Genomic DNA, 19,024 nt, shown 5'->3' with positions numbered 1-19,024 from the left:
AATGGTGACTGGTGCACATTAAATCTATTGGGGTCACAAGGTTCTCATAACAATTTATACCTCTGAGGGTACTGAATTGGAGATTGATCGTTCTCTGGTTCAAGTCAAACTTATGATCTGTGGATATATAATAGGGGCCGCCCTATAAAACAGACTGTCATGAGTGTATGGCTGAAGTCGTATTCTTGGCCATAGATGGCGCCACTGTAAATTAAGAAATGCAACCCCTGCCTTAAATTCGCTTGGTTTCCCAAGCAGGTTTGCTGGCATGGCAAGTAGGCAATAGAAACAACATAATATATTTTTATGAAAAAAATAAAATTTGAGAATATAAAATTTTAGATATGAGATTGTTAACTTTTTGTTTAGTTTAAAGTTAAATAATATATCCTCACATGTATGGAGAGAAGAAAGTTGTGTTGACAAACGCCTTCTTGTTTTAAACATAGTTAACTGAGTTAAACATAGATGGCATTCATTTAAAATTCAATATTCCCACATACTGAAAACCTTTTTTAGTGATATAGCTTAGTTATCATCATTATCAAAAGCTATCATTAAAGATTTGATGTAACTAATTCTACAGAGTACATTTCTTTTAATTTTTTTGTATATTTTAGTTATTTTACTCTGTACATTTTAGTTACCTAGTTTGAATATTTTATTGTTAATTTGTATTTTTAATTATCTCTTATGTTCTTTGTAACTCAGTTTTTGTTTATTTGTTTAAGTAATATATGCTTCCACCTTTTTTTTTCCAGAGGATAAATTAAACAAAATTACTAAAGTATATCAGGATATTCAAGTTTGTAATGATTCAACTCAGTCTTCTCTGAAAAATGATAGTTTTTCTAATCCTTATTCATATCTGAGTGAAATAAGTAACAGCTCACAATTCAAAGAAATAAAAGAATTATCTTTAAAATCAAACCTTTTGCCATTAGAAAATAATAAAATGGTGGAGACTAACGAAGATGATGACAAAGAGTTTTCCTACAGTAAACATTCAAGAACGTTACAAAGACTTTGCAGAGAAGAAAGTGTTAAAAAATTAATATCTGGATGGAATAAAGCTGTTGAAAAAGGTGACACAGTTAAAGCCATTTGTAAAGACTCCCATGCTGAACTGTCTATTTCTAAAAGCCCTATTTCAAAACAGTTTTCTGAAAGTTTTATAAGTGAATTGAAAACAAATCAGACTACTTCTTTACCACTTAAAGATAATGCATGTTCTCAAAAATTAGATAATGTTCCTACATCAGTACTTAGCCAAAATCATTCTTTAGTTGATGAACCTACATCCAGTGATTCTTCTCCTAAAACTAATTCTTCTGAAGATATGCATGCTGGCAAATTAGTTGGAAAAGCTACTGTTATTAGAAGGCCTAGTATTGCTAAATTAAAGGCCCTTTTTGAAAAGTCATCTCAGCCTAGCTCAGAAACTGATAATTCTAGGCAACGCAGGCCACTCTTTCGCAGTCATAGCCACTATGTCAGTAATTCTAGTCGTGCATTTACTTTGTCTGATAGTAGTATGGATCAACACATTAATATGAGTAATGCGGGACATGAACTGATTTATGGTAGAATTAATGATTCTGCTTGTAGGGATAACATTCCTCAAACTTTTGAATATTTGAATAATAATTCCAATCAGTCAGAACATTTTTCTACTGACTTAAATAAGGAATCATCATATACAGCCAAAGATAATAGACAACTCAGATCATCTTCAAGACCTCTTTCTTATTATAATAGTTCTGATAGTATGATACCACATACCACAGATTCAAGTAAAGAGTTTGTAGTACCTGAATCTTTCATTAATTCAAGTGAAATTAAAATGATTAGTTACAAAGAGCATGATAATATTGGTCTCAAAAAAGAACGACCTCCAGATCTTCCTACAAAGAAAAAACAGTCTAATACTTCTTCAAGTAATGCAGGTGATAAAAAATCTTCTGAAAACCTTGTGCCAAGATTTCAAATTAGTGTATCAAAAGGAAATTCTGAAGTAAAATGTAACAAATTTGCATCAGATATGTCTGACACAAATAAGACTAATAAAGAATCTACTCTTAAAGAACATGTTAATTCAAATTGTGCACAAGATTGGAATCATGAAAATATTAAAGAGTACCGCAAGCATTCTCAAGAAATAGAAAGAAAGATACTGCATAAAAATCAGTCATTTTCTGACCCTGAGCATTGTAGTGGTAGACCTGGGGAAATAAGTAAACAAGCTGTCAAGCAAAAATTGAGTTACACTGAACAAACCTATCCTAAGCTTTCTTATTCTCATGGAAAGACAGCTTCTGATAATCGATTACCTCAAGCTTATGAAACTACTTATATGAATGTTAATCCACTGGCCCAAAAAAATATACGCCAAATTGAAGATAGTTTAAAAAATCATCCACGAGGTGCCATCATTGACTTAACTTCCAGAAAATCATATATTGATGAAATGAATGTAAATACCGACAAACAATTTGTGTTTAGAAATTCATCGCAGCTTGTAAAAGTTTTACAACCACAAGAATCTCGAGACCTAACTTCTCATGAAAAATGCACACCTAATAAACCTGAAAATAGTTCTTCTGTAACAACAAAGGGTAATGCAACATCTATTCAAAAGCCAGTTGAATCCAAAACTGACAATGCACAAAAAAATAATGATTTGATAAATTCAAAAAATCTTCTACTACATAGCCCACCTCCTAAATCCAAACGAGGTCATTTGTCTAAAACTACTGCTAAATCGCCCTTGTCTCCTACTGAAACATCTGGTTCTGGTACACCATCAAGTAACAAAAGTACCAATCTAGAAGATTCAGCTTCTCAATTAGATAAACAAGTTACAGCCAAAGCATCACAAGCTACTACTTTCCCTACACCCAGTTCTCAAAGTAGCACTATTTCATCTGGTAGCTCTGTTCCTGTTGCTGACAGGTCTGATCCTCGTTACTTTCCAGTTACTAGACAAACTGCTTCTGAGGCCAAAGCACTTAATAGAGATGCCTATTCTTCACCATATAGTTCAAATAGTATTTATGAAACTTTATATTCAGTCAAACAACCTAATTATCAGAAATCTACCATTTATGAGAAACATAAACTCGAAAACTTTGAAAATACTACATTTCCTGTGCAAGATACTTCTAAAAATAGTAATGACAATGAATCTCATTATGGTCTTCAACGATCTACTTCTGGTCCCCAAATGCTACCATCGGGGTCTGATTCTGGTCCTAATATGTTACTACCTGAAGTTAGTCCATCACAAATTGGATATTCTCAGACTAGTGAGGATAGTAAAAAACCAAGTTCTGTGCAGAATAATGAAATAAGACAACCTCCTCCTTACGGTCATTCTTATGTACATGCTAACACAATTGGTCCTAAAAATTACTTTCCAATAGGGCCTCCTAAACCTCCTAGAACATTCCATTATGATACAAAAAATAGTCAAGAAAGAGTTCCATCCTCAGAAGCATATAAATCTGAGCAAAATGTCAAAAGAGATGGTGGCCGGTACATCGTAACCGTTGCATCACCCAAACATTCCAGCCAAAATGTTGTATCACCCAGAACTAAAACTAATCAGGATTATAGGTACATTACTGATGTAAGGGCTCCTGAATCGGTTGCCAACTCTCAACCTCCTCCTCCTGGTTATTCCTCTCCTCCTGCTACCAATGAAGTGCACATGTCCCGATCATATCCTCTTACGCACTACGATAATGTGTATTCTCATCCAAGGCCCTATGGTAAGCAATTTTATCCTGAATCAATGACTTTTAGAAATGTTCAACCTGTTACTCAAATTAATAATAGCTTATATGGGACAGTTAAAGAAAAACATTCACAAATTCATCAAGGCTTATATGGTACAGTGAAACACAAATCTGATTATGAAAATATTTATGATTCAAAAGTTAATTTTGGCCATGATAAAAGTAATTTGGCTGCAAGGAATGAACACCAGAGTAATTACCCTAATTCTTTAGCAGCACTGCAATATTCTCAATCTGACGCTAATGTGTATTCTGTTGTTCAACCGCCAAAGCACCCAACTCATTTAGTGCAAAACAGCTTTAGTGCTGTGAAATCTGATTACCAAAATTTAGATGACAACATGGGTTCTTCCAGTAAAAGGGTTTATTTTGACACTCTGCAAAGACGCCATAAACAACATGTAAGTTGGGAACAAAGACGCTCTCATGATGATATGGATATTCGCCCAGCACCATCTGCTCGCCTGAAGGAACAAATTCATGCTAGAAGAAGTATGGTCGAACTGGATAACTTAGAGATCAGTGTTGTGTCCGATGATGGTAAGCAATAACATTTTTACTTTTATTTTAAATTAATATTGGAATAAGTAGACATTAATTTTCCAACAATTGGTATATACTCAATTTTATGCCTAAGAAAAACCAAATATAGAATAAAATTATCACATTTATCAGGTGCGATGAAAAATGGAATTTTATCTTCTCTTTATGTAATTGAAGTAAACACAGTTTTGCTCTCTGAGTCTTTCATGTTTACAACAACAGTTAGTTGTAATGTCATAGTATTGTCTTATTTAATTAAAACTTTGTTAACAACATTCTGAGATAATTTGAACATTTTTTTAGTGTTATATTTTCTGGTCTATTGTTCGATTAGTGATGTATCAATCAACTTGATAATTTTTCAAGCACATTCTTTTAATTTTTTTAGTTCACTTGTCCTTTCTCTTTTTCTTCACATCTCATACCTACAATAATAACTTTATTCTTAGTCTTATTTAAATTAGTTTGACATGCATAATAGATAAAGTACTTTGTCGTGCCATGTGCCATTTATTATTATATTTTTATCAATTCATTAATTCTTATTCATGTGGAACAAAAATAAATCTTGTATTTTGTTGTACAGTGTGCAAAATTAAAAATGGACCAACCTGAATAAATTTTGATCTAATGATCGGATCTTCACGTTCTAGGACTCGATTGTAATGATTTGAATGATTGACCTCAAATATGCTAATAAATTCAAACGATGTTTGAAATTACGAAATCAGACACAAGCACATACTTTCTCTAAATAAACATAACTTTTTTTTGACGAATTCGGATTTCTTAGAACAAAAATATATGGGATAGCTGCAATCTGGGAAATATAGTCTCCATAGTTTGGTGAGAAGAGCGGTTCAAAGTCTGGGCCCCTTAATATTAATTTTATTTTTTGCATATTTTGCCATATCTTAAGAACTAGACGAGTTCAAAAGGTTTTGCATGCAATTATAAGATTTGTTTATCCAAAGATATCTTTGCAAAATATAACTTTTTGTAAATATTTATTATTTTTTTATATTTTATTTAATAATGGTATAAAAAAAAGAAATATTAGGTAAGCAATTTTTTACATCATTTTAAAGAATACTATTTTAATTGGCAAAATACAAAATTGAAGCAAAATCAGTTAAATAGTTCCTGAGAAATAGAATTTTGAAAAAAGTCGTATTTTTAAAATTCAATTTCCCAGAAACTATTTGACAAATTTCGCTCAAATTTTGTATTTTGCCATTTAAAATTAAATTTTTTAAAATAATAAATATTAACTAAACGTTATATTTTTTGTGGAATTATATTTGTAAAAACGAATTTTAAAATTTTTCAGTCTGCTTAAAAAGTTCTAGAGATATGATGAAATACGCAAAAAATAAAATTAACATTAAGGGGCCCAAATGGAGCCACGAGGCTCCATTTCGGAGCACTCTTTCTTTGTAGCAAAAATCCTTTGGAGCACTCTCCTGATCAAACTCTAGGGACCATATTTCCCAGATTGCGGCTATCTCCTATATTTTGGGGGGGGGGCAGAAATTTGAATCTGTTGGAGAAAAAAGGTAGTTTATTTAGAGAAAGTACCTTTTTGTGTCTGATTTCGTAACTTATAATATCGTCTTTCCCCCTCCTCAAATGTCTAAATTTGAAACTTAGAACGTGAAGATCTGATCATTAGATCAAAAGTTATATAGGGTGGTTCATTTTTTATTTTGCTCTGTTTACAACTAGTTACAACATTATTCTATCAAATTTTAAAATGTTATTTTAAATTTTACACTTGTGGTAAATAGTAATTTCCTAACTGTTATTAAGTAACCTTGATTTTAAACTTCATTTTTCAAAAACTTCATATTGATGAAATTAATTATTAAAAGACAATTAAACTTACTGATTTCTTTACGTTTATGCATGACATCAATGCAATGAGCATTTTGACAAAAAGATAGCTAATTATTTTGATTTATTACATTATAAATCAGTAGTTAAAATTAATGAATCTATTAAGTTTTTCTATTAGAGCTTTTATGTTTTAGATTGAATACATTTTTTAATGTTTTTTCTTGGCTAAAAAGATTTAAATTTTATGTTTGTTCATTACTTTTAAATTTTTGAAAACAAATATGTTCTAAATTATTTATTACTGAGGGTGTTTTCAGAAGAAAAAGTTACTGTATAAACAAATCCTTTATAAAATCTGCTGTCTAACAACCTTAAAAAAGTTACGAAAAAAAAACTATTAACAAGCATTTTAAATAGAAAAAATTCTTTGTTAAACATCCAAAGTTAAGTTTTCTCATTACTCTGGACGTATTATTTTGGACTGATTGATATGTTAGTTTTTGGCAACAATATAATTTCAAATAGTGTATACCTTCTTATAGAATTGTTATAAAAATGTTGTGATGTATATTTATGAATATTGATATTTTACTTTAGGTTATCCAGAGAAAAGTGGAATTGAATCATCAATACCCAACGTCCATTGTAAGGTAATATCTTTTTATTCTTGTTTTATTTTTTAAGTGTGTTTAATCCCAGATGTTTCAAAGTTTTATTTATTTGTGATTGAGTTTTATTTAATTAGTAATGCTGTCATCTAACATGATGCTAACTATTAAAAAAAATGCTATACATTTATCTACTGAAGTATGTAATCATTGTCTTTTTATCATTCAATAATAAAAAGTCAAAATTACACTACAATTAGATTTTTTAGTTTACAATTCTTTATTGCATAGTTGAACATTAGCTGTGAAACTGATAGTGTATTTTTTAAACAAAGGAATTATTATAACTCTGTAAAATATAAAACTGTTATATCTCTAGCTCAATTCACTAATAAGCAGTATGTTTCAAAGTAACCTTAAAGAAACCTCAAATAGAATTTAATTTGTCAAGTGACGTTAGTCGATTCAGATTGTTGCAATTTGATGTGGGTTATCTTTAAATCGTTACATATATTAAAATACTAATAACAATATTTTTTTTAGTTTTTCTAAATAAATATAAACTTGTTTTACACGTAAGAAGAAAATTGGTTTTTTTTTTTTTTTTTTTTTTTTTTTTTTTTTTTTTTTTTTTTAATATTTTAAGGAAATGTTTCCAAATGTATATGTCCCAACTTCCTGTAATGTTCATTTTTAAAGGATTACATTATACAAAACTGAAATTATTTATTCAACATACTTAATATCTAAAACTACTTTAATTAAATATGTTTAATAAAATTTTTCATATTTATTCTTTTTGTTATTGTTTGATTTCTCTATAAGCTATCAATTAATTAAAACCTTTTATAAAATTAAAAAGTGTAAATGGAGTTTTTACAATTTACTTCTTATTTCAGTTGTATAAGATTTACGGAGAAATTCAGAATTACTTCTATGTTTTTTTTAAGGAATTGTCAATTTTTTAAATTTTTCATTGGATTAATACAGACAATTTCTATATTTTCTTATAATTTCTTTTAACTATTTTATAACCGTCATTGACAGTCGACCCAATTTTTCGAGTTTACGACTACTAATGTGCAACTCCGTAGCTTTGTAATTTTGAACTCAATCTAGAAGACATGGGAACTCCTGGATCAAGTATAAGGAGAAATTTTTTGATGGAACTAACCCGCATTTGCGTTTCATGGAGAGGAAAACCACTCACAGTTAGACTGATGTCAAGGGGGCTGTAACCCAAGATCCATGTGCCACTGAGGATATTCTGCATCAGCACTGTGGTCAGTGCAAGCCGGATGCAGAATTCGTATCGACCAACCATCGCTGGGATTCGAACCAGACTCACCTCATTGGGAAGCGAATTCTGTGTCCTGTGAGCCATCAAGGCTCCTTATAACTATTGTCTGAAATAGATATTATAAAATAATTAAGCATACTATTCAACAGTGTTTTTTAAGATGTAAAAAATGAAGGAAATTTCAGATTGTGAGTCCTTTATGTTTATAATAATAAACTAAAGGCTGGTGTCTGAAAATAAAATTCAAATGAAAAAAATATATTTGTAAAAATTGATGTGATTTAAATGTATTGATATATTTTGCATCTTAAAAGACAAACTGTACGTATGTAATTTATTTTATATATTATGCATGAAGTAAAATTTAATTTGTACACTATTGGGGGTGGGAATTCTTTAAAAGAAAACCATTTTTCTTTTTGCATATTAATATCTTACTCAAATTTTTATTCATGCATAGTAACCATTCTTATTTATTTTAGTCAAGTAGAGCTGGGGAAAAATCATTTATTGAGACTACTAGTTCTGACTCATCAAAAGGTAAACATTACATTTATTTTATCTGATTTCTCTCGTACATTCAACAAAAAAGGGGAAGAAAAGAGTTACTTATCTAATGATTGAATTTTCTGTACCAAAATACTTTCTTAATGGTTGCAAACTTCAAATATATTAATTAGTGCAAATTATTTATTTACAAAATCAATCATAAATTTTTTTTCTTCCTCTTAATAACATGGAGCCTATCATTTTTAAAAAATTGCCTAAAGATGCTTATTTTCATTTTTTAAAAGCTCTTAAAGGTGCTTTTTTTATGGAATGTTTATAAAAAGTGCTAAATTTTGCCTTTTCGAAAATGAGATTTTTTTCTTTGTCATGTCGATTTTCGCTGTGTATTCCGCAAAGTGTGGTTTTCACATTGTTCTATTTAACATTTTCACAATTCATTCAACCACAATCCATTTCACTGTGACGTCGGTCCATAATGTATGATAGCTCCAAACGTGTTACATGTTTGATGAAATGCTTGGGAGTTACTACTGAGCTGGGTTTGTTGAGATTCTTGCACTCTCATGTGCAACTCTGCTGCATTTTGCAAGATATTCTAAATTTCAGACTTCATTTTCCTCCCTCTGAAACCGAACCGAAAAATCTTATCTTTTTATGGTGGCTAATATAATCAAGAAAAGTGTTCGTTGTGTGAAGCTAGTTATTTTATCATGATCATGTAAAGTCTTTGAAAATTATTTTGCATTTTATTGTATATAGTGCTTAAAAATATTTTTTGAATGCTTAAAAAGTACTTTAAAGGTGTTTATTTTTTGTTGAGACATTTCGCTGCGCACCGCCAGGGTTGCAAAAAAACCCAGGTTTTTGTAGAAAAACCCAACTTTGGTGGGTTTTATTGGACTTTTCTGGGTTCTATTGAGCTTTTCTGGGTTCTATTGGGCTTTTCTGGGTTCTATTGGGCTTTTCTGGGTTTTTTATGTTTTCACATGGGCTTTTTCAAAATAGAGGGCAGGGATTTAGACCTTATTTTAAAAAAGCTTATTTTAATATTAATAATTAAGTTTAATTTTATAAATTGACTTCATATAGATAATTAATACAAATAAATTGAATTGAAAGTCTGAAAAAAGTTTCTTCTGACATCACGATACAAAATGTTACTCACATACATCACACATTTTAACGCAGGATTACTGTTTATTTATATTTTAATCTTAAAAAATATTTGAGGAACATTCTTTATTTGCATAGAAAGCGAAAAAATGGCACTGAATAATCGATGACCATGCAGTCAAATCTAGTCAGCAAGGTGACTCCCAACACAATTAGTTTTTTCACTATAGATTAATTTTTTTTAGGCTAGACTACATAAATATTTCAATAGAATAGCTCTTTAATATAAGAGGATAAAAAAAAAATCAATCTTAGAAAAAACGAGTAAAACCCACTTTAGGGTGGGTTTTTTGCAACCCTGGAGCATCCTGAATAAATTTCTATTTTTGTTTCTGTGTAATCATATTCTTCAGTACTAATTATCTATTTCTACATTATGCAATTTTTCATATCTCTGAAATCAACTGCATAAACTTTAATTTTTATAGAAACTATGATAAAACTTGTATGCTTAAAAACAATTTTATTCAAAATAATAATTTTTATCACTTTTTTAATTTAATGATTTTGAAATCATTTTTGATTGATAAAGTATAAAAAATTATTACAAAATCGCAAATTAGAAATGAGTAAAATGAATCGATTTGAATTAGAATTCAAATCATTAATTCAAATTAAATTATAATTATTTTAAAAAAATTATGGAAAATTACCATTGTAATGGGCTTTACTTTGTACAAAAAAAAATTATACTCAAACAATTATTTTGAAATGTAACAAAAAAATTAACACATAAAAGCAACATTCAATGACTTTAACTGATTATCACTATCCAAAGTATAATATAAGAGTTGCATTTTCCTGATTATATTCCTAAAACACCTACATATTTTGTGAATCTAAAAACCAAAAAAAGAGTAACTTCAGAAGATGTACATTTTTTCTGTTTGTGTTTGTAACTTAATTAAGCATTTATGAAATTTAATAACATGTAAGCAATTGAAATAGCATTTTAGAATAAAATCAGTTTAATAGTCGAAAGTAATTTAGATTTTTTATTTATTTTTTATTCTGCATATTTCATGTCATGATATATGTGCAAGAATAAAATCACATTTCAAAAAAATGTGAATTATTTTAGAAAATTTTATTTTTAATGGGCTTTTTTTATTTTAGATTCTTTGCATAAGAAAGGCAGCACGCACAATAAAGAAGCAAGTTTTGGAGAAACTTTGTCCAAAGCATTTGGAAGATTGACATCTTTTACAAAGGTTTGTTAAAAAACTTTTGAAAAAATTTTATCAAATTTAGTCGATTTGTGAAAAATAAATACATAGGTCTTTTTTGCAGAAACAGTATTTTCTGTGGATAATAAATTGAACAACGTGACTCACAATTTGTTTTACAGATTAACATGCAGAATGGAACATAATTTTAAATTAGGTTAACTATTAGAGGCAGTGGTCGAACATACGTGCTACAAGTTGAGATACTACTGTAGTCACTATTTTTATTAGTATTTTGTAATGTAATGAACTTTTTAAAAACAGTATTGTAGTTAGTAGTGCTATATAAAATCACAAATATATAGTGATTCCTTGTAACTACTTTTAATGTTAGTTTAAAGAAGCAAGGTTCTAGCACATAGATTCTCAACCTTTTTAAAGTTGCCGTCTCATTAAGGAGCAGAAAATATTTCAACGTCCCGATTTCTGAGCATGGGGACAGAGGGTGCATGCTGAATTATAAGAGACAACATTTTTAAGCAATTTTATTATGCGTTAAATTTATTTGGTTTCTTTTAAAAAATTAATGTGTACATTAACTCAATACTTTTTTCCCGGCAGGTGATCACAGTCTATTTGTCATAATCAAAATAAGTATGGTAATAAAAAAAAATCAACAAAGAAAATTAAGCTTAAAAAGAGTAGTTTGTTTTGGTATCAATGAAACAATCAAATAACTATGTCAGTGGGATAATTGTACTTGATGGTTCAGAACCAGTTTCTTAATGTTAGATTCAGTATTTTTAGTGAGGTGAAGACGCAAGCCCCCTCTTTAAGTCGATTTTCTTTTTTGTGACTGACTAGATCTGTAGCAGCACTGAATCCACGTTCGACATGGTAGGGGGAAGGGAAGGCAATTAAAATCTGTCTGCAAAGAGTTAAGCTGTTGACAATATTCTTGTGTATCATCGGAGGGAATTTCTCTATTTTTTTAAAGATACCATAAGATTGAAAATTGGCTGAACTCATTCCTACCAAAATTCTGTTTCGACCAAATGCGTTTTTTTTTTAGAAAGATAGGTCTTTATCTTGAAGTTGTAAATTGACGGCATTAAATTTTGCAAATAATTCTAGCCAACGTCTATCTTAAATTTGAGCAATCTGTCTTTGAGAGCTACATCTTTGTCTTCGAGGAACTCAAGCACAGAGTCGAAAAGATTCCAAAACCTATTGACACAGACACCTTTGGAAAGCCAGCGAATCTCGGTGTGTAAGCAAGCGATATTCTTCATCCTTTTTCTTACACATCTGCCTGAATAATCAATTGTTGAGAGTATTACTGTGAATTTTGTTCACAGCAGATATGACATATTGCAATGACTGATGCAAACGGTCACTGATGTTTTTTCCTACTAAATGCTGTCCATGAATCATGCAGTGAACAGCTAAAATATCTGGTACCTCCCTCTTCAAAACGGAGATAAACCCATTATGTTGACCCACTATTGCAGGAGCTCCATCAGCGACAACAGACATAATATTTGCAAGAGAAATGTTTTTCTGTTTTAAATAATTCTTGACAGTATTAAAAACAGATTTACCTTTGTTATCTACAATCAAGTAAAAGCATCTTCTCAATAATTTTGATTTCCTTCACAAACCAGATGTACGCCAACAGTAAAGCCTGCAATACTTGGCAATGTTGATTCATTAACTTGAAGGGAAAATCTGTTAAATATCAAAAGTTTACATCCATCTCATTGATTTGTCGCCGCACTGCATTGTATCTTTATGGGATGTTTTTTATTAAATTGGATACGATTGGATGGTGTAAAACTGTTTCTGAATCTTCTTTGACAACCGACAGTATCAAATCTTTGACAGATTATCTAATCTAAGACAAATCTTTCCCATATTTAGCAATTAATTTTGATATATTATAAAAGGCTATTAACCATCATCACATTTTTCTGATGAGGTTGCTAGTATGCCTCAGCATACTCCCACCACCTCCAAGGGGGAGGATATCGCCCCCGTTGAGAAACAATGTTCTATTGCAACTAGTTTTCGGAATCTGATAGGTTCTAATCTTATACAAGAGCATCAGCAGTCTTATTGAGTGTGTCAGCAATGTACTTAACTTATTTTTTTTTCTTCAGTTAACTTAAGCTTTAAACACCTAACAAAATCACAAATATCTGATAATTTTCTACCATTTCTTGAAACAAATTAAAAAGAATCTTACATCATATATACTCTCTTCTAAAGGTAGTTGAGTAGAAACTGCATTTCAAAAGTATTTATAATTAGTTTCATTTGTAATTAACTTTTAAAAAAATGTAGTTTTTCTAACCACTGGTTAGAGGAGAACTGATAAGAGGTTGTTTTTGCATCACTAAGTGAAGATGACAAAGAAATTTATGAACAGAGCAACATTTGGTGCTATCAAATTGAAAATATTTAAAAGAAAAAGTTTTGTTCTCCCCAGGATGTTTAGATCTGTTAAGTTTTTTTTGTTGCATCGAATTCATTTTGAGAATTTGATGCTCTATAGCATGTTAGCAACAACCCTTTCGTTTCTAAAAATACCTATTCATACATATTAAAATCAAATTCTGAAATATGTCACTTTTTCTCCTTTCTTTTAGTTTTCTGGAAAAGATGTACAAAGTTGTAGTTCAAGTTCCAATAATTCTACAAATAGTGGTTCAAAAGGTGAGAAATTTTCATAAATGAATCTTTTATCTCATTCTTTGATTTTTTTTTTTTTTTTTAGTTTTTTTTTTTTTTTTGTTTATGTTCCACATTCAATAAAAGTGCATCACTTTGATGTGTTTCTAAAAGTTTCCATTTTATTGATTTTTAAAATTACTATAAAGTAGTTCAGTGATTGTGTTTACTTTGTAAAAATTAACATACATCTGATATTATTTGTGAGTTCTTTATATTAAAAATATTTTTAATGGTTACCAGTAGTAAACCTTTAAAATATAACTGTGTTCTTATAAAGTTTTTAACTATTTAATTCATATAGAACAAAATAAATTATTCATACCATGGTGAACTGAACTATTTTTATGTAGAAAAAAGTAATTAATTCTAAACAAGCACAAATTTTGCCATGAATGTTATAAAAATTTATCTTTTGAAGACTTATTTAGGTTAGCAAATATTTATTTCAAAAAGCCACTATGAATTCCTGCATCATTTATCAATGTAGCATATCTTTTTGAAAATCATTCTTGGATATCCTCAAACAGGTCATAGCAGTAAAATGGATAAAAAGGAAACTTATTTTCACTATGTTATAGTATTTTTTACTCATCCCAATTTCAGTAATTGTACTATAAAAATAACACCACACTAAATAAATCCTTATAACATATGTTTTATAGTTGACTAATTTTTCTAGGCATTCTGTATTTTTAATAGATTTAATGTTATAGATTTTTATATCACCTAGCATCCAATATCTGTCTATGCTTGCTTGTACTATGAATTATAATAATTGTTAAAAGAATATATTGTGAAAAAGCTTTTGCTATATTTTTTATTAATTCTTTTGATTGATTAATATTTATTTCATTCTCAGTGTTCATTAACATTTTTTTAACTTCTGGCACATTTTTTAATGTGATTGCATTTTCTTGAGACACGCCTTAATTTTATGAAATACAGTTCACTCCCGATTATCCGGGTTAATCACCGGGACGGGTCACACGGATAATCCGAAAACTCCTTTTTATTAAAGAAAAAATTAACATCAGTACAAAAAATATCAAAATTACTTACATTTGCATGCTGTATAACATCAAATTAGGAATTTAACATTTACTGCTTAAAAAAATGTGTAATGCGTCTTTGCTTCTGCTGTTTGTTCATCTCTTGCCATATATTGTCACATATTTTACGTACCGTAGTAACGTCACCGTAACCAAATCCTCGTTCTCCCATATAATCTATCTAATAAAGTTTCCGCAGATTGTAGAGCAGCAGAATCAGGAATTGTATTTCCCTTATTTATTACATCTTCTGCATCAGTACTATCATCACTATTTGATTTAACAACACAGTTAGTAACAATTTCCTCATCTGTTAAATACTGGAAGTCAAGCTCACATACATCACTTTGAAACGAATCTTCTAAATTTTCTTCATCAAGAATTTCTAAACCTACAATTTCTTTTCTTTGTTCAAAAATACTGTTATCATATTCTTCAATATAAGAAGATCAAGCGGTATGATCTTTCTCCCCGATCGTGATAACGTAGACGATTTTACCTTTGACCATGCTGCTAATATACTGCATCCAATAATGAATATTGCTTTCAAAAAGTGTTATAACTTCATAACTTACTATTGCAGCGATTATTATCAATAAAAAACATTAGATTCATATTCTGTTAATGAATGAATGGCGAGACTGATTTGACAAGATTTCTATTCATATCAACGTATATTTTACATGCATGATAATCTTGAAAATGTTTGTCTTTAAAAAAAAAATTTGTGACTCCGAAAGGAACACGGATAAACCGCAAACCGGATAATCCGCGCACCGATAATCGAGAGTGTACTGTATTATGAAAATCAATATAATAATAATGCTATAATGAATGCGTTATATGAAATATTTAATGTATATTCAACTTGACCTTTTCTAGCTTGCATTTACCTCACTTTTTATTTTTAGTTTCAAAGCAGAAAGAAGCTGAGAAACATCAAGATTTTGCATTGCAGTCTCCAAATCCTGAAGAAATTCCATCGGAGCAGTGGACGCAAGTTTAAATCTGTCCTTTGTACCATTTACTATAGAAGATTAATTTATACTTGTATATTATAAATATTGCTCAAATAGTTGTTACTGTTGTATGTTTTGATTTTGTTCCTCGCTTGATGTTTTTAATACTGTTCAATTTTCATAGATTATGACAAATGTTTAGTTGTTAAGAGAAACTTAAAACATGCTGTTATGCTTATTGTGAAGAACTAATTATAAAATATACAAAATAAGTATTTATTTTATGAGTGAGAATCTCAAAGTTCACTTTTAAATATGAGGACCTTTATATTTAACATATATTTTATCTTTTTCTCTTCTATCTTGTTGAGATCTGTTACAAAATCGATTATAAAAATTTAGAAATAGTTTTTTTTTTAGGCCTAAACTTATGTTCATTAGGAAAAATAAACTTAGTGGATCATTCATGTTCCTTTTGTCTGGCAATTTTATTTTATATTAATCAAGGTTTCTTAATATAGACTAGTTTTATGAGAGCTACGTTCAATTAAACATTTGGACTTAATGAATTTTTTCTCAAAGTTTATTACTTTAGTTTAGGAAATATATTAATGATTCGATCAATTCATCACATTTTGATTTTTTATTAACCTAAAAGAATTTGCCTTCAGGTGCGATTTATTTTTTTTTAATTTAATGTGGGTATAGAATTAGCATTGATAAAAAAGCCATGTACCTAATTCTAAAAGGGAATTTTTATTTAAGAATTGAAGGAAAATCATAGATTGAAAACCAAGAATGCAACTTTTATGAAAAAAGGAAAAATTTTGCATATAGGCTTTTTCAAACAGGCCAACTATTCAGTTTTTAATATTATTCAAGAGAATCTTTTAAATAAAGTCAACTATTCTCTCTCTCCCAATGTTGAAAAACACATTCCAAAGGAATTGTTTTATACAAATTTTTATTTCTTACATCAATTAATGTATGTTCATATCCAGCAATGGCTTGCATCTTTTAAAATAAATTAAATGCTGTCGTTTTTCTTTTAAAATTTTATTGGAGAAACCGGCTTGTGGTTCTTTTATTACCCATGCCTGCTTTCACTAATATCATTATATTAAAAACTGATTTGCTTTTGACATTGAAACTTATTTGGTTGTTTTCTCTTTTAACAACATTATTTAAATATCATTCTCTTTTCATATATAATGAGTAAAATCATATTGAAATGCTGTTCAAATCCTGGAAATAGAACACTATTTGAATTAACATTAATAGCATTTACAACTGCCTTTTTTGCATATTTTCTGTAGTTGTAAACGTAAAAAAAAAATGCAACCAGTTATCAAAACTTTGGTAGAAAAAGCATTAACTGCCTTACTTTAACTGCAAAATTCAATTGGTGTCTGAAAAGTGTAGAAATCAACAAACACCTCAGAAAATGCACATGAGATCAAAAAATATTCATTTGAAAAAATTTCATAAGATATGTTCAATGACTCCATTCCAAACCTAGGGATGGTGTAAGGAGTAACTTTAAAATCTTTATTAAAAACTGCCATTATTTATAGCGGATTTGGATTTTCAAGAAAAAAGTATCCTTACTTGAATTATAATATTTTTACCCTCTATTTTACAGACGGTGCAGTAATGACAAAAAGAAAATGAGTACAAATTGTTTCAAATAGAAATATATGACTGATCAAAATAAAAATAGTCTTGTTTGATATTTTGAAAAATTTTCTTGTGATCCCTCTGAGGCTGGAAGGTCTAAAGATATCTCCATTGTAAACAATTATTAATGATTTTCATTTTGTGATTACAGTGCTATCTGTCTCCCGAATGCCAAAATATAGATCAAATTGGTGTACTTTTTTCTGGAAAATCCAAATCTGCATTAAAATATGGGGATTCCTTTTTAATATTATGTAATTATTTCTTATGTATATTTTAAAAGTTTGATTTGATGTGTGCTTCGTAAGATATTTGACTGTTCCATAAATTTCGGACACCCTGTATGTCTACTTCATTTACTTTTGATGCGTTAAATGTAGAAAGATCTGATTTTAATTAACTCATCAAACGTTTAGTTTCAATGTATTAACTAATCAAAGTCTTCTTTCCTGCTAATATTTTACTTTTAAGAACTTTGATTTTTTAATTTTGTGTGTGTACAGAACCATTATTAGTTATTAGCCTTGTTTTGTCTAAATAGTTCTGATTAAATACTTACTTAATCAGTATTTGCAGCTGTGAATCATACTATTAAAAAGTATTACTCTAAAATACTCCCCCCATTTATTCACATGTTTCATCTCTGCTGTTATTATTTTTAAGTTTTCTTTTATATATATATATTAATTAGTTAATATATATATATATACATCGTTATTTCTTCATTTTTATATTTATATCAACATTTTTATTGCATTTAGTATAAATCGATGGTGCTACTCGTAGAATAATTTGTTATCGCAGTGAACTATGTTAACCATAACTGAGTGTGGAAATGCTTAATTTGATTAGCTTAAAAAAAATTTTTTATATGAAAAGTATTAAAGAAAAGTCTCAATTACAGGCAACTTTTTTATTTCTTTTTATACCTTAGTTGTAAATTTATGTTTTAATTGATTGTAAAAATTGACATTCCTAAAGAAATTATGTATTGTAATCTAATGTTTATAAGTAAATATTGTATGTATGTACATATATTGTGCTAAAAATGTGTACATGAGTTTTTCGAGCTTATTATTTTGTCATTCTTCTTTTTTATCTTGTTATAAGTAACTTTTATGTTGAGATTATTAGATTACTTTCTGTGATAAATTACTTAAGTTAATCTAAATTTTTCTTTTTTTTTAAACTTTTCCATTTATACATTGTTGTTGAAATATTTATTTTTATCAACTTCCAATCTTTACAGGACTAAAGTTATTAAGTTTACATAATAATGTGTCGATCTTTCATTTCTACATGACGTGTTATTTCATAACATCAGATTCCATTTAAATTTGACTGTCAATATTAATTGATCTACTTAATTTTTAATTGTTCATCCCATTTTTTGTCATTAAAAATTGTTTTTACCTTTGTTGTGTTGTATTTATTTTGACCTTTCTAGCATTGATACTCATAGTCACATTTATATCAGATATATTCATGCAAATATGTTTTTAAAAAGCATTTATAACGCATCTAAAATATCAATGTAAGTTTAACTTTTTCTTAAGAATTTTAGTAGATTGTTTTTCTGCCTAAATTTTGATATCAAAACAATTTTTTATATGCATATAGATTTTAAGGGACTGAATTTGAATATGTTCTTTAGTCACTTTAATGGTACCTAA

General features: G+C 28.9%; 1 protein-coding gene across 1 annotated transcript in view; it reads left to right on the top strand.

Annotated features, from left to right (window-relative positions):
* The window catches only part of LOC107448231 (uncharacterized), a 28,800-nt gene extending 12,301 nt beyond the window's left edge, over positions 1-16,499 (top strand). The window contains exons 11-16 of the mRNA XM_016063360.4: positions 762-4,337; positions 6,774-6,826; positions 8,567-8,624; positions 10,884-10,978; positions 13,582-13,648; positions 15,627-16,499. Coding sequence (XP_015918846.2) covers positions 762-4,337; positions 6,774-6,826; positions 8,567-8,624; positions 10,884-10,978; positions 13,582-13,648; positions 15,627-15,721 — 3,944 coding nt within the window. The 3' untranslated portion in view covers positions 15,722-16,499. The remainder of the gene's footprint in view (positions 1-761; positions 4,338-6,773; positions 6,827-8,566; positions 8,625-10,883; positions 10,979-13,581; positions 13,649-15,626) is intronic.
* Positions 16,500-19,024: the final 2,525 nt, after the last annotated feature.

This window comes from Parasteatoda tepidariorum, chromosome 4 (assembly GCF_043381705.1).
Source record: "Parasteatoda tepidariorum isolate YZ-2023 chromosome 4, CAS_Ptep_4.0, whole genome shotgun sequence".
NCBI lineage: Eukaryota > Metazoa > Arthropoda > Arachnida > Araneae > Theridiidae > Parasteatoda > Parasteatoda tepidariorum.
The sequence above is the reverse complement of the archived record's forward strand: the minus strand, read 5'-3'. Positions and strand labels throughout refer to the sequence as shown.